At 37.8% G+C, this 16,052-nt stretch overlaps 1 protein-coding gene across 1 annotated transcript in view; it reads left to right on the top strand.

Moving 5' to 3' along the window:
• Positions 1-11,946, top strand: part of DZIP3 (DAZ interacting zinc finger protein 3) — a 115,608-nt gene extending 103,662 nt beyond the window's left edge. The window contains exons 28-32 of the mRNA XM_006873318.1: positions 1,803-1,942; positions 7,252-7,372; positions 9,177-9,305; positions 9,392-9,496; positions 11,836-11,946. Coding sequence (XP_006873380.1) covers positions 1,803-1,942; positions 7,252-7,372; positions 9,177-9,305; positions 9,392-9,496; positions 11,836-11,946 — 606 coding nt within the window. The remainder of the gene's footprint in view (positions 1-1,802; positions 1,943-7,251; positions 7,373-9,176; positions 9,306-9,391; positions 9,497-11,835) is intronic.
• The last annotated feature ends 4,106 nt before the right edge of the window (positions 11,947-16,052 follow it).

Below are 16,052 nucleotides of genomic sequence, written 5' to 3'. Positions count from 1 at the left end.
TTTTTTTTAATTCTGTTTAGGAGGCTAGATGTTGGAATGCAAAGTACTGGCTCTAAGGGAAAGCTTTCTCTCTCTGTTGGCTCTGTAGGAAGGTCCTTGTCTCTTCATCTTCTGCTTCTTGGTTCCTTATAGATAGATGCATTTTGATTGTGTTAACCCATCTCTGCTCTGCTCGCTTGCTTGGTTTCTTTTATATCTCAAAATAAATTGGCTCAAGATACACCCTATACTAATCTGGTCTCATTAACAAAGCAAAGACAACCAATTCCCAAAGGTATTTTAAACATAGGAATAGAGATTAAGATATTCAACACATATTTTACAATTTAATCCATAACATTCCATTTTTTGCTCTCCTCCCCCCAATTCGTATCTTTACTGTATGCATAACACATTCACCCCACCACATCGTCCTTGAAATCTTAACTCCTCATCCAGAATCTCATCTTCTGAATCATCAAAATCAAACATAGGTGAGACTTTAGGTACATTCCTTTCTGGTGCAAAATTTTTATTCTTTTGTGAACCTGTGAAATCTAGAGTACAAGGGATCTGTTCCCACAGTACAACAGTAGAACAGGCACAAGGTGAACATTTCCATTACAAACTGGAGAAATTGGAAGGCATATGTCCCCTTTCAGATCATGCTAAGAAATCTCGTTAGCCACATATCTAAGGTATTCACTTACAAGTTCTACCTTCCACAAAACATTTAAACATAATTCAAACAAAAACTTTGCTACTGTATTAAAAAGCATCACCATCACCCTTACTTCATTGTCCAGTCACATGTTCATCATTTTCTTTTTTAAAATATGAAATGCATTATAAATTTATATGTTGTCTTTGCACATGCCATTCTAATCTCTGTATTGTTTCAGTTTTAGTGTATGCACTGCCGAAGTGAGCAGTCATTTGCTTTCAAAGCTTCACTAGAAGCACATTGAATGTCCGCATTTACAGCAACATTCTGTTGCTAGTGCCATATGTGTTCTTTAAGGTGATGAGAGACTTTATAAGTAGCCTATACACCCTCACTAGAATTGAAATCTGTAGTTCTACCAACAGTCTCCTCAAGGCAATGCAGACTTTTACTATTAGGCATCTTAGAACTCTTCCAGCTTCTACCCATTACCTACCCAAAACTGTTTCCACATTTCAGCAATCTGTTAGAGCAGCACCCTACTCTTCCGGTACTGAGTTTTGCCCTAGTTATCCAATACTGCTATAATACAAATATCACAAATGGATGACTTTAACAAACAGAAATGCATTTTTTCTATAGGTTAGGAGGCTAGAAGTCTGAATTCAGAGCTCTGGCTTCTGGGAGAAAGCTTTCTCTTTATCAGCTTTGCACAAAGGTCCTTGTCTCTTTAGCTTCTGCTTCTTCATTCCTTGGAACTTTCCTATGCCTTGGTATCTCTCTTACATGATCTTTTCTCTGCTAATTTGTCTAGTCTCTTTTATAACTCAAAAGATATTGATTCAAGATACACCCTACAGTAATCCTACCCCATTAACACATTAAAGACAGCCCATTCCCAAATGGGATTATAACCACAGGCATAGAGGTTAGGATTTATAACATATTTTGGGAGGACATAATTCAATTAGAAACATTGTTGTGCTACATTTAAAAACCTCTCTTTAGGGAGCATACATATAACTGTTGCTCTCCTTCATTCTTTATTCTACCTACTTTCAGTTCCTCTGAGGTATGGACGTGTCATGTTGGCATCTTAATGTTGGAAGCTGATGGGTTGTATTTTTTCCTATTGATAACAACTCTGCTCTCCTTACAGATGACTGGTATAGCTTGGACTGTGCCAGCCTCTGTTGGAGAGGCTGTGTCTCCCAATGCAGGTCTGGGAAGTAACCCTCCCATGCTGAACTGGGAGAGGATTATGGACAGACTGAAAACTGCCTTTCCACAACAGTCCAGGTACCTTATTATTTCATTTATTTAGTGGTGTGCACAGATTCCTGAGTTATAATTATGACAATGAAATATTTCAAAGAAATTTAACATCCAAAATATTAAAGGCATTTCTTTATCATGACCTTGGTAATGAAAATAAAATCTTAGTAAGAAGAGATAGTATGATAGAAATGCTAATCCTCTTTATTAATATACATATTAGTTCTAAATCATGAGAAAATAACTTTTCTTAATTTAGGTTTGCTCATCTACCAAAAGTACAACCAATAGTAAACCTATCAATTTTAATGCCATCAGCTGCAACAGTTAATAGCCTATTTCCAAAGTGACTCTTCAGTTGATTGCATGCATCAGGTTTTAGTTTTCTATTTCCATAATGTTATTGAGGCTCCTTATAGTTTCTTTGTTAGGGAACACAGCTAAAGGCAAGAAATCATGATTTCACTGTGTCTTTCACAGTTCTGATAAAAGGATATTTAATTCTATTCATAGAAAAATGAAGATTCTTTATCTCTGTTCTCTGGTCTTCAAGGAAATAATTCTCATGTTTACTAGGATTAAGTAACAGCTGCTGTTGCTGTTGTTAAGTGCCATGTAATTGGTTCCAACTCATATCGACCCTGTGTAGGGTTTCTAGTTGAGTATGCTTTCATCCTTTAGGATTAAATTATGGTATTATAAATACTATAACAGTAAATAGAAAATTAAAATAGAACTGTAAAGTTATAAATCAATATTTACAAAATGAATAAATAGTAAATCACATGACACTTCATATAGGAAAATAAATTTTAATCTAACTGTGCTATCAAAGTAGATAAACACTTTGGGTCAGAAGACATTTCAAATTGAAAAGGAACATTTTCATTAAAACGATCCTTAGCTTGTTTATCTGATAATTAATATGTATTTTAATCCTTGCTTTTTCTGTTCCTTTTGATCTTTTTTTTCCTGTTTTTGAGCTTTGCAAAAGTAGAAGAAGTAACCCAGATTAAAAAAAAAGAGAAACATAGTTAAAAAGGATTTTTTTAGTCCCCAGTAAAAGAGGTATGATATAAAGAACTCAGTATGAGCAAGTAGGTAAACAAACTCAATTTTCACACAGTGAGCTTTCAAATCAAAGTCAGGTTTCCTTTTAGAAAGAAAACACATACTAAACTTAATCACTCATGAGCACATTACATTAGTATTAATTTGGAACTCATAAGTTTTGATTTCCACCACTCATCTGTCAGTTTGTTGTACTTTGGTGGTTTGTGAGTTGCTGTAATTCTGAAAGCTATGCCAATGGCATTTAAAATACCAATAGGGTCACCCAGGTGGACAGGTTTCAGATGAGCTTCCACACAAAGACAGATTAGGAAGAAGGAGAGATGAACTACTTCAGAATATTTAGTCACTGAAAACCTTCTGAATAACAGAGAAACACAGTCAGATATTGTGTCGGAAAATGATCCCCTCAGGTTGGAAGGCACTCAAAATGCGACTGGGGAAGATTTGCTTCCTCAAAGTAGAGTTGACCGGGATGATGAGAATGGAGTAAAGCCTGTGGGAGTGAAGCCCGTATGATTTTCATTTGCTGATGGGGCACAACTCAAAATGAAGAAAAACAGCTGTAAATATCCATTAATAATCAGAAAATGAAATGTATGAAGTGTGAATCTAGGAAAATTGGAAATTGTCAAAAATGTATGAAACACATAAACATTGATATCTTAGGTATTACTGAGCTGAAATGGACTGGTATTGGCCATTTTGAATCTGACAACCACATGGTTTACTATGCCAGGAATGACAAATTGAAGAGGAATGGTGTTGCATTCATTGTCAAAAAGAACATATCCAGATCAGTCATGAAGTACAAAGCTGTCTGTGATAGGATAACATCTATGCGCCTACAGGAAGACCAGTTTTTTAAAATTTTTTATTATACAAATTTATGCACCAACCACTAAAGCCAGTGAGGATGAAACAGAAGAATTCTACCAACTTCTTCAGTATGAAATTGGTCAAAGATGCAATCAAGATGTATTGATCATCACTGGTGATTTGGAATTCAAAGGTTGGAAACAAAGAGAAAGGATCAGTAGTTGGAAAATATGGCCTTGGTGATAGAAATGATGCTGGAGCTCACATGATAGAATTCTGCAAAACCAATTATTTGTTCATTTAAAATACCTTATTTAGACAGCATGGTGGTGGGGTTGTGTCCCATGGAGTCGGTTCTGACTCATAGTGACCCTGTACAGGGTTTCTGAGGCTGTAAATCTTTATGGAAGCAGAAAGCCTCATCTTTCTCCCATGGAACAGCTGCTAGTTTTGAACTGCTGACCCTAAGGTTACCAGCCCAATTCGTAACCGCTATGCTACCAGAGCTCTTTTTAGACAGCATAAGAGACTATTATACACATGGACCTCACCAGATGGAATACATAGAAATCAAATTAACTACAGTTGTGGAAAGAATGGTGGAAAAGCTCCATACCATCAGTCAAAACAAGGCCAGGGGCCAATTGTGGAACAGGCACCATCAATTGCTCATATGCAAATTCAGACTGAAGCTGAAAAATATGAAAACAAGTCCATAAGAGCCAAAATCTGACCTTGTATATACCCCACCTGAATTTAGAGATCATCTGAAGAACAGATTTCATACATTAAACACTAAAGACCGAACACCAGAAAAGTTGTGTTATGACATCAAGAACACCATATAGGAAGAAAGCAAAAAGTCATTAAGAAGACAAGAAAGAAGGAAAAGATCAAAATGGATATCAGAAGAGACACTGAAAGTTGTTCTCCAGCATAGAGATGCTAAAGCAAATGAAAGAAATGAGGAGGTATAAGAGCTGAACAGAAAGTTTCAAAGGTCAGCTCGAGAAGACAAAGTCAAATAAAACAATGAAATGTGCAAAGATCCGGAGTCAGAAAACTAAAAAGGAAGAACACACTCAGCATTTTTCAAGCTGGGAGAACTGAAGAAAAAATTCAAGCCTTGACTTTCATTATTGAAGGACTTTCTGGGCAAATCATTAAACGATGCAGAAGGCATCAAAAGAAGATGGAAGGAATGGAATACACAGAGTCATGTACCAAACGGAAATGGTTGATGTTCAACCATTTCAGGAGGTAGCATATGATCAAGAGCCAGTGATACTGAAGGAAGAAATCCAAGGTGCAATGAAGGAACTAGCAAAGAACAAGGCACCAGGTATTGGTGGTACTGGAGGCACTCACTAATCTATGTCACGAAATTTTGAAGACAACTATCAGACCAACTGATTGGAAGAGATTCATATTTGTGCCCATTCCAAAGAGAGGTGACTCAACGGAATGTGGAAATCATTGGACAATATCTTTGATATCCCATGCGAGTAAAGTCTTACTTAAGGCAATACAGAAATGGCTGAAAGCAGACACTGACAGAGAACTTCCAGAGATTCAAGCCGTGTTCAGAAGAGGATGTGGAATGAGGGATATCAATGTTGATGTCCAGTGGATCTTGGCTGAAAGCAGAGAAAGATGTTTACCTGTCCTTTATTGACTACGCAAAGCCTTTCAATTGTGTGGATCTTGACAAGCTATGGAAAACATTGTGAAGTATGAGTATTCTGGAACACTTAATTGTGCTCATGAGGAATCTGTACCTGGATCAAGAGGTAGTTGTTCGAACAGAACATGAGAACACTAAATGGTTTAAAATTAGGAAAGGTGTGTAACAGTGTTGTATTCTTTCACCGTACTTGTTCAACCTGTATGCTGAGAAGCTGGGTTATATGAAGAAAAACGTGGCATCAGGATTGAAGGAAGATATGCAGATGATACAAACTTGCTTAAAATACTTATTGATGAAGATCAAAGACTACAGTCTTTCTGAAGAAAACAAAAATCCTCACCACTGGACCAATACACAATGTTCTTATTAACAGAGAAAAGATTGAAGTTGTCAAGGACTTCATTCTTCTTGGACCAACCATCAACACTCACCGAAGCAGCAGTCAAGAAATCAAATGACATATTTATTGAATTAAGCAAATCTGCTGCACAAGACCTTTTTAAAGTATTGAAGAGCAAAGGTGTCAGCTTGAGGACTAAGGTGCGCCTGACCCAAGCTATGGTATTTTCAATAACCTCATATGCATGCAAAAGCTGCATAGTGAGAAAGGAAGACCATAGAAGAATTGATGCCTTTGAGTTATGGCGTTGGAGGAGATTATTGAAAGTGCCATGGGCTGCCAACAAAACCAACAGATCTGTGTTGGAACAAGTTCAGCCAGAGTGCTCCTTGGAGGCCAAGATGGCCAAACTTTGTTCTCTCACACTTTGGACATATTGTGAGAAGGAACCAGTTACTTGAGAAGGATATCATGTTTGGTAAGGTGGAGGGTCAGATAAAAAGAGGGATGACTCCCAGCGAGATGAATTGGCAAAGTGGCAGCATCAAGGGCTCAAGCATGGTAACAATTGCGAGGTTGGACCAGAACTAGGCAGTGTTTCATTCTGTTGTGCATAGGGTCACTATGAGTCGGTACCAACTCGATGGCACCTAACTACAACAACAACAAGAACAAGCTTTCATTTTGGTTAAAAAGAAATCAGAACTGTGATTATTATCTTAGAACTGTGATCTAAAGCACTACCTCCACATGGTTACCTTAGTTATCTAGTACTACTGCAACAGAAATACCGTAAGTGGCTGGCTTTCAAAAACAGAAATATATTCTCTCCCAGTTTTAGAGGCTAGAGTATGAGTTCAGAGTACTGTCTTTGGGAAAATGTCCTTGCTTCTTTCAACATCTGTAGGCACAGCATTCGTTGAAGATCTCCATGTGTCTTGACATCAACCATTCCCTGGATCCAGGAGCTTCATAGTGCAGAGACCCCAGGTCCAAAGGAAGCATTCCACTCCTGGTTCTTCTTTCTTGGGTATAGTGGGACCCTCTGAGCTCAGCTTACTTTTCTCTCCTTTCATGTCTCATAAGAGACTGACTCAATATACAGCCTAATCCTATAGAATGCATCTGACATCATTAGCATGCTAGAAGTGAATATTTGAAACATGTAGGACAATTACATCAGATCAGAGCTGATCATCTCATGAGGTTGCTTACATTATATTAGAGCTCATGGTGGGAGGTTCTTACATCTTAACTACTAAACCACTGAGAATCCTGGTCAAGCCAAGTTGACCCCATATCTTACTATTACAATGCTATGTGTCAATCAGTGATATGATTTTATATCTTGTATAGTGGGCACATCCTTAAAGCAAAAGGAAAAATTACCACTACTTCTTCCTTTATCTTTTTCAGAAAGGAACTCACCGATTTCTTACAAAAATTGAAGGATACCAATGGGAAATCCTTTTCTGCAATGACATTTGATGAAATTGTTTGCAAGATGTCCCAACTCATTGACCCTAAAAGATCACAGGTAATGAAGCCTTATATCCAGGACTTAGTTGTTTTAATTGTCCCCGTGGTTTGTTATTGTGTACTCTGTAATCAGTGCTGACTCATAGTGACCCTGTATAGGGTTTTGCAAGAAGCCCTGGCAATGTAGTGAGTTACAGGTTTGGCTTATAGCCACAAGGTCAGCTATTTAAATCTACCAGCTGCTTCACAGGAGAAAGATGAGACTTTCTACTCCTGTGAAGATTTACAGCCTCAGAAACCCTATATGGGGTCACTTTGAATCAGAACCGACTCCATGGCATACAACCACCACCACCATAGTGTTTCCAAGGAGCGGCTGGTGGTTTTGAAGAACTAACATTGTGATTAGCAGTTCAAGATTCCAATCATCTCCATTATTATTGTTGTTGTTAAGTGCTGTCGAGTCAGTTCTGACTTATAGCAACCCTGTGTAAGGTTTCTGAGGAGTGGCTAGTTCAAACCGACTTTGCAGTCTAGCGCATTAACTATCTCTACCACTCATCTGTCAGTTTGTTGTACTGTGGTGACTTGTAGGTTGTTGTGATGCTGTAAGCTATGCCACTGGTATTATAAGTACCAGCCGAGTCATCCATGGTAAACTGGTTTCGGTAGAACTTTCAGACTGTTAAAAACAGACTAGGAAGGATAGGTTGACCACTTCTGAATGTCTGACTCATAACTACCCTGTATAGGGTTTCCAAGGAGCGGCTGGTGAGCTTGAACCACTGAGCTTGTGGTTCAGTGACTTTGCACTCCAGTGCATTAGCCCACAGCGCCACACCAGGACTATAAACTTTATGAATAGCGGCTGAACATTGTCTGATACAATACTGAAAGATGAGCCCCTCAGGTTGTAAGGCACTCAAAATACAACCAGAGAAAAGCTGCCTCCTCAAAGTAAAGTTGACTTTAATAACTTGCATGGAACAAAGCTTTCAGATCTTCAAAATGAGAAATGAGAAGAAACAGTTGCGAGCATCCATGAATAATTGGCATGTGGCATACACAAAGTATGGCTCTAGGATGAACCTCAGTGGGATAGGTTGACACAGTGGCAGCAACAATGGACTCAAACATAACAACAATTGGGAGGATGCTGCAGGACCAAACAGTGTTTCATTCTGTTGTGCACAGAGTCGCTACGAGTCGGAACCAACTCAAGGGCATCTAACAACAACTATTTCACTTACAGAACTGGTTGTTAAACACTTACCAGTGTATGACTTGATGGCACAACAACATGACATGTTAGACAGTCAGGAACTTCTAATCTATGAAGAATAAACAATTCAACAACTTCAACTTGACAAATGATAAAAGAAGACTTTTTAAAATACCTACCAGCTGATGTTTCTAAAATAAAACTGTTGTTGTTTAGTGCAGTTGAGTTGGTTCCAACTCTTAGGGTTTCCAAGGGATGGTTAATGGATTGAACCACTGACTTGTGGTTAGCAATCCAGTGTTTATTCTAGAGTGCCATAACCAGGACTCTCAAAATAAAACTGGCTCTCTTGAAATGTACTCTAGGTTACTCTGAAGGATTATGAAAGGGGATTTTTTTGTATGTGCTAATTTTATGAAAAGACTTTCATTAAAAAATCAAATAGAATTATTTTTGTCATTATCTGGCTCTGCCTGTATGAGTAATAATTGCCAATATTTTGTTTCCAGGTTTCTCATTAATCAGAATGACCCTTACCATTTCCTAATTTTTATTATGCCCCATTCAGAGCTATTCCTTCAGTTCTTAACATTTTAGGACAATTATAAAAAATAAATAAGTACAGTATTGTTATTACCAGAGTCAAAGTAAATCAATACCAAATGGGAATTTTGTTTCATCACAGCCTAATGCTGCCCAGTCCCCCAAACCATCCTGGAGACCACTCAGCTCACAAGGTTCTGCAACATGGGAAGGAGCCAATAATTTGGTGAGAATGGGACTTTTGATTCAGAACATCTTTTGGTGTGGAGAAAAGAAGGGAACTACACTTAACCTCATTTGTGTTTTCCCCAGGATGACGAGGAGGATGAGGAAGCAGAGCCTTGTGTGATCTGTCATGAGGATCTCTCTCCAGAAAACCTCTCTGTTTTGCCCTGTGCTCACAAATTCCATGCTCAGGTAACCCTTAAGCCTGTGATCATAATTTATTATTGGCTATCTAAGCACCATACTTCAGTCATAGTTTGCAGCATCATCCATTGCTATGTAATAAATTCTCATTATTGAGTGTAACTATGGATTTATGAATACCACAGAAGAACTTGTTCCTTCATACCTAGTCATGGATTGGACCATGCCTTCTCTGCTCTTTAGACACCTTATAAGACAAGTGGCCAATTTTAAGATTTCAATAGCAGAGAGTAGGCAGTTTCATTGACTAGATTAGGCGGAATGTTGATTGTCATGGCATTTGAGTGGCAGAACTAGCAACAGTGTCATTTCACTTTGATGTGCTAGAAATGTTACATACTGTCCTTTTTCAAGAAAATTATGTCCACACCTAATAATGGCCTCCTGGTGTGACACTGCAGGGTAATGCACTGGACCATGAGGTCAGTTTGAACTGCAAAGTTGGTAGTTCAAACTCACTAGCCACTCTTACGAAACCCTATACAGGGTCGCTATGAGATGGAACAGACTAAAGGGCACTTAACAACAATAATCATCATAAAGGATTCTTAGTGTGGTGCTATAGGGTCAGCATTGGACTTGAACTGACAAAGTCAACAGTTCAAACCTACTACCTGCTTCTCAGAAACCCTATACAGGGACGCTCTGAGTTGGAACTGACTCAATGATACTTAACAACAACATCAGTCATTATAACGTAGTTCTGGTGTGGTGCTATAAGATAAGCTCTGGACTGCAAGGTCCACTTGAATCGCAAGGTTGGCAGTTCAGACTCACCAGCCACTCCTCAGAAACCATATACAGGGTCACTATGAGTCAGAACCTACTTGATGGCACTTAACGGCATTATAAAGAAGGCCTGGTGTGGCATTGTAGGATCAGCACTGGACGACTAATCATGAGGTTAGTGGTTCAAACCCACCAACTGCTCCTTGGTAACCCTATACAGAGTCAGTGTGAAACAGAATGGACTTGATGGCACTTAACGTCATTATAAAAAGGAGCCCTGGTAGTGCAGTCGTTATGAATTGGACTACTTACCACAGGGTCAGCAGTTTGAATCCACCAGCCACTCTGTGGGAGACAGATGAGGCTTTCTGCTGTCATAAAGATTTACAGTCTCAGAAAACCTGTTGCTATGAGTTAGAACTGACTCGACAGAGCACAACCACCACCATCACCATCATTAAAAAGCCTAAGGTTTATTTTAGCAATCTGTACAGGTTTCTGTATTTATATTTGAAGATACTCAGGCATTTGTTGTTAGAAAAATGTAATGCTGGCATATCTTTAGTTGATTCTTGGCATTTATATAGATTAATTCATGGTTGATGCTGTGCAAATGCTATTGCTATACAATTTATGGTCCAAGTCCTCTGTTGCAGAGATGTAATTTAACACAGGGAAAGATAATCTTACACATACACAAGAACGATTTCTCAGGGAAATTAACAATAGCAGCTCTTTCAAAACCAGAGATGTAAAACATTGTTTCAAAGCTATTTGATACCTGGTTTTGATACCAAAAGATATGCACAGAATGACCAATCCCAAAAGATCTCTAGGAAAGATACTTAACCACAAGACATTCCCATTTGTAGTTTTTAAGCAAAACCTACTTTATTTTTTTGGCATTGCCCATTAAATAGACATCAAGTATTTTTATTCTGTTTACTATACAGAGTTAAAGTTGAAAAGGCTCATATATACTGCCTATTCCTAATCCCCACCCTCATCTCCCTATATTCAGGCAGGTAAGAATTATTTGTTTGTGAAGAGCCAGTATTCAAGTACATGATTTAGATAGTTCATAGCCAAGGTATACTACCATTGTTACCCCAGAAAGATCAATCTGAGACGCATATCCATCATCTAGGAATTTTAACTTCAAAACACCATATGTTCATGATACCAAACATTTGTGAGTTTTGCAAGTTTAGTTATGACTTTCTCCGGATTCTGAGATGAGAAGAATATACAATAAAACAAACCAGAGAGATTATATGAATATAGCAAGTTTCCATGATCTTGTCAGAAAGAACTGCTATTCATTTTCCAAACCTTTGAGATTATTCCAAAAAGCAACAATGGGGGCTTCAAGGTGCTAATTAAATATAATGGCTAAAAGAAGGTAATCTGCTGTTATCAGCTATTTTGTTCAGCAAATCCTAAAGAAGAAGCCATGATTGTAGTATTTATCCTGGTGATCTACCAGATAAAGCTTTAAGATCCATCATCAGAAGTCATATCAATTGATATTCCTGAGTAACAGCTACTTCTTATAGGCTAAATCTGAGAGACTAACATTGATCTTTTTGCTTCCTCAGTGCATTAGACCATGGTTGATACAACAGGGGACATGCCCAACCTGTCGACTCCATGTTTTGCTACCAGAAGAATTCCCTGGTAACTCCAGCAGGCAGTTTTCCAAGATCTGACCCTAGGGGGCGACTGTGCTAAAGAAGTTGAGTTTCAGACTCCAGAATCTGATGCCTTCTTTTCTTATGAGCAGATAGTATTAGGGGTATGAAGTAACATGCTCTTCAGAGCTGTGCAAAGGAAGCATGCTACTGTCTTCAAACTTGTAGCCAAAGAGGATAGGGAAAATCTCCAGGCTTGTGAATTTAACTGAACGAACTTAAATAAAACGGTAAATTTAGCAGTTACATAATATTGTACTTACCTTAATGGGTATTTCCTGCAGTGTTAACATAATTGTGAGTGTATTTCTTAGAACTGTGTTCTTCTTTTCTCATGTTCCACTCATCCTTTGCTTCTCTGAAAGTATACTGCATTTTAATTGTCTCAAATAAATTGCAAGAGAAAAAGAGATGCAGTTAACAGGAGAGATATGACTGTACAACAGACTTTAGTGTTCCTGTGAACTTTGAAATCTACTAACAAATAATAATGTCAAACTATTTGACTTTTATCTTTCTTCAAAATTCTTTTCTGTGTTCTAAATATGGAACCCATGGAGAGATTGTGAGCTACTTAAGGGTGAGAATCACGCATGATGTGTTGGAGCTGGCTAGTGCTGGTTTATGAGAAATGATCTGTGAGGTTTGGGGACATTTTTTAGTCAGTTGTCAAATCATTCATAGATTAAAATCTTCTGTAGTAGTATTCATACCATGAAAATTAGTTCATCCTATAAATAAGGGTTCCCCTTCCTAGACCACTCATCTGTCAGTTTGTCATCTGTGTTGACTTGTGTGTTGCTCTGATGCTGGAAACTATGCCACTGGTATTTTAAATACCAGCAGGGTTTCTCACGGTGGACAGGGTTCAGCAGAGCTTTCAGATTTTTAAGACAGACTAAGAAGAAGGAGATGTAGACAGTTTCTAAAGGGTTACCCACTGAAAATCTTCTGAATAGCAGTGGAACATTGTCTGATATTGTGCCAAAAGATGAGCCCCTTAGATTGGAAGACACTTAAGATACGACTGAGGAAGAGCTGCCTTCTCAAAGTAGTTAACCATAATGATGTGAATGAAGCAGAGTTTTGGGGACCTTCATTTGCTGGTGAGGTACAACTAAAAATGAAAAAAAAAAGGAGCTACAGACATCTATTAATAATCAGAATGTGGAATATCTGAAATAAGAATCTAGAAAAATTGGAAGTAGTCAAAAATGAAATGGATTTAATAAAGATCAATATTCTAGGCATTAGTGAGCTGAAATGGAATAGTATTGGCCAATTTGAATCAGATAATCATATAGTTTACTATACCAGAAATGCCAAGTTGAAGAATGGTGCCACGTTCATCATCAAAAAGAAAATTTCAATATCTGTCTTGAAGTGCAATACTCTCTGTGATAAAATAATATCCATACACCTATAAGGAAGATCAGTTAATACCACTCTTACTCAAGTTTACACATCAATCACTAAAGCTAGTGATGATGAAACTGAAGAATTTTACCAGTTTCTTCAGTCTGAAACTGATAAAACATGCAATCAAGAGGCACTGATAATTACTGGTGATTGGAATGTAAAAGTTGGAAACAAAAGGATCAATAATTAGAAAATATAGCATTGGTGGTGGAAATGATGGTGGTGATCACATGATATAATTGCAAGACCAGTGACTTCTTCATTGGAAATACCTTTTCTCAACAACATAAAAAGTGAGTTACACAAGGACCTCACCAAATGGAATACACAAGAATCAAATTGACTACATCTGTGGGAAAAGAAAAGACACTCAATATTATCAGCCAAAACAAGGCCAGGAACTGTAGAATAGATCATCAATTGCTCATATGAAAGTTCAGGTTGAAGGTGAAGAAAATGAAAATAAGTCCGCAAGAGGCAAAATATGACCTTGAATATATGGCACCTGAATTTAGAGACCACCTCAAGAGCAGATTGGCTGCATTAAACATTAATGACTGAAAACCAGAAGAGTTGTGGAAAGACATCAAAACATCACACAAGCAGAAAGCAAAAGGTCATCAAAAAGACATTAAAGAAAGAAAAGATCAAAATGAATGTCAGAAGAGACTCTGAAACTTGCTCTTGAGTATCGAGAAACAAAAGTAATTGGAAGTAATAGGGAAGTAAAAGAACTGAATAGAATATTTCAAAGGGCAGTTTGAGAAGACAAAGTATTATAATGAAACGTTAGGAGACCTGGAGTTAGAAAACCAAAAGAGAAGAACTCAAATAGAAAGAACTGAAGAAAAAAAAAATCAAGCCCCGACTAAAAATTTTGAAGGATTCTGTAGACAAAATAGGAGTCCTGGTGTGGTGCTGTGGACTAATGTGTCCGACTGCAAAATCTTTTGAACTGCAAGGTCGGTGGCTCAAGCTCACCAGCTGCTCCTTGGAAACCCTCTACAGGGTCAATATGGGTCGGAATTGACTCAACAGCACTTAACACCAAAACATAGAAAAAATATTGAATGATGCATAAAGTATCAATAAAAATTGAAGCAATACATAGAGCACTCAACCAAAAAGAATTAGGAGATTCTCAACCATTTCAAGAGGTAGCATGTGATCAAGAGCCAATGATAATGAAAGAAAAATATCTATACTGAAAGCACCGACAAAAACAAGGTTCCAGGAATAACCAGACTACAAATACAAAATTCTCAACAAACTGATACAATGCTGGAGGTGTTCACTCATCTATGGCAAGAATTTTGGATGCTACCTAGCCAACCGATAGGAAGAGATCCATATTTGTACCCATACCAAAGAAAGGTGATCCACTGGGATATGCAAATCATTCAACAATATCATTAATATATCACATGCCAGTAGAATTTTCCTGGAGGTAACTAACAAATGGCTATAGCCATACATCTACAGGGAACTGCTATACATCTATATGGAGCTGCCAGAAATTCAAACTGGATTGAGAAGAGGAAGTAGATCCAGGGGTATCGTTGCTGATGGATCTTGGCTAAAAGTAGAGAATACCAGAAAGATGCTTAATAGTGCTTTATTGATTATGTAAAGTCATGCAACTGTATGGATCATAACAAATATGAATAAAATTAGGAAGAATGGGTATTCCAGAACACTTAGTTGTGCTCATAAGTAACCTGTACATAGACATAGATCTGTATATAGACATAGACCAAGAGGCAGTCAGTACAACAAAAAAAGGGGACCCTGAATGGTTTAAAGTCAGGAAATGTGTGTATCAGGGTAGTAGCCTTTCACCATACTCATTCAGTCTGCATGCTAAGCAAATAATCTGAGAAACTGAGTTATATGAAGAAGAGCATGCTCTGGTAGTGTAGTGGTTACAAGTTGGGTTGTTAACCTCAAGGTCGGCAGTTCAAAACTACCAGCTGTTCCGTGGTAGAAAGATGATACCTTCTGCTCCCATAAAGATTTATAGCCTCAGAAACCCTATATAGGGTTTCTATGAGTCAGAACTGACTCCATGGCATACCACCACACCACCACGTGGCATTTTACTCCAGTAAGAGTTGTTAGCAATCTGTGATATACAGATGACACAACCTTGCTTGCTAGAAGTAAAGAGGACTGGAAATACTGATTTAGGTCAAAGATTATAAGCATCAGTATGGATTGCACTTCAAGGCAAACAAAACAAAAATCCTACAATTTGACCAATAATTAACATCATGATAAACAGAGAAAAGTTTGAAGTTGTCAAATACTTCATTTTGTTTGGATCCACAATCCACACTCATGGAAGCAGCAGTCAAGAAATCCAAAGATGTATTACATTAGGCAAATCTGTAACAAAAAAAATCTTTAAAATGTTCAAGAGCACAGATGTCAGTTTTAGGACTAAGGTAATACTGACACAACCATGGTATTTTCTATCATCTCAAATACAATATTAAAAGTTGGATAATAAATAATAAAGACTGGAGAATAATCTATGCATTTGAATTATCCTGTTAAGGAAGAGAACTGAAAGTCCCCTGGGTTGCCTGAAGAACAAACTTATCTGTCTTGGAAGAATTATAGCCACAATGTTCCTCAGAAGCCAGGATGTCAAGACTTTGCCATTTGTTCTTTGGATATGTTGTCAGAAGGGATCAGGCATGTAG

This window comes from Chrysochloris asiatica, unplaced genomic scaffold (genome assembly GCF_000296735.1).
Source record: "Chrysochloris asiatica unplaced genomic scaffold, ChrAsi1.0 scaffold00236, whole genome shotgun sequence".
NCBI classification, from domain to species: domain Eukaryota; kingdom Metazoa; phylum Chordata; class Mammalia; order Afrosoricida; family Chrysochloridae; genus Chrysochloris; species Chrysochloris asiatica.
The sequence above is the reverse complement of the archived record's forward strand: the minus strand, read 5'-3'. Positions and strand labels throughout refer to the sequence as shown.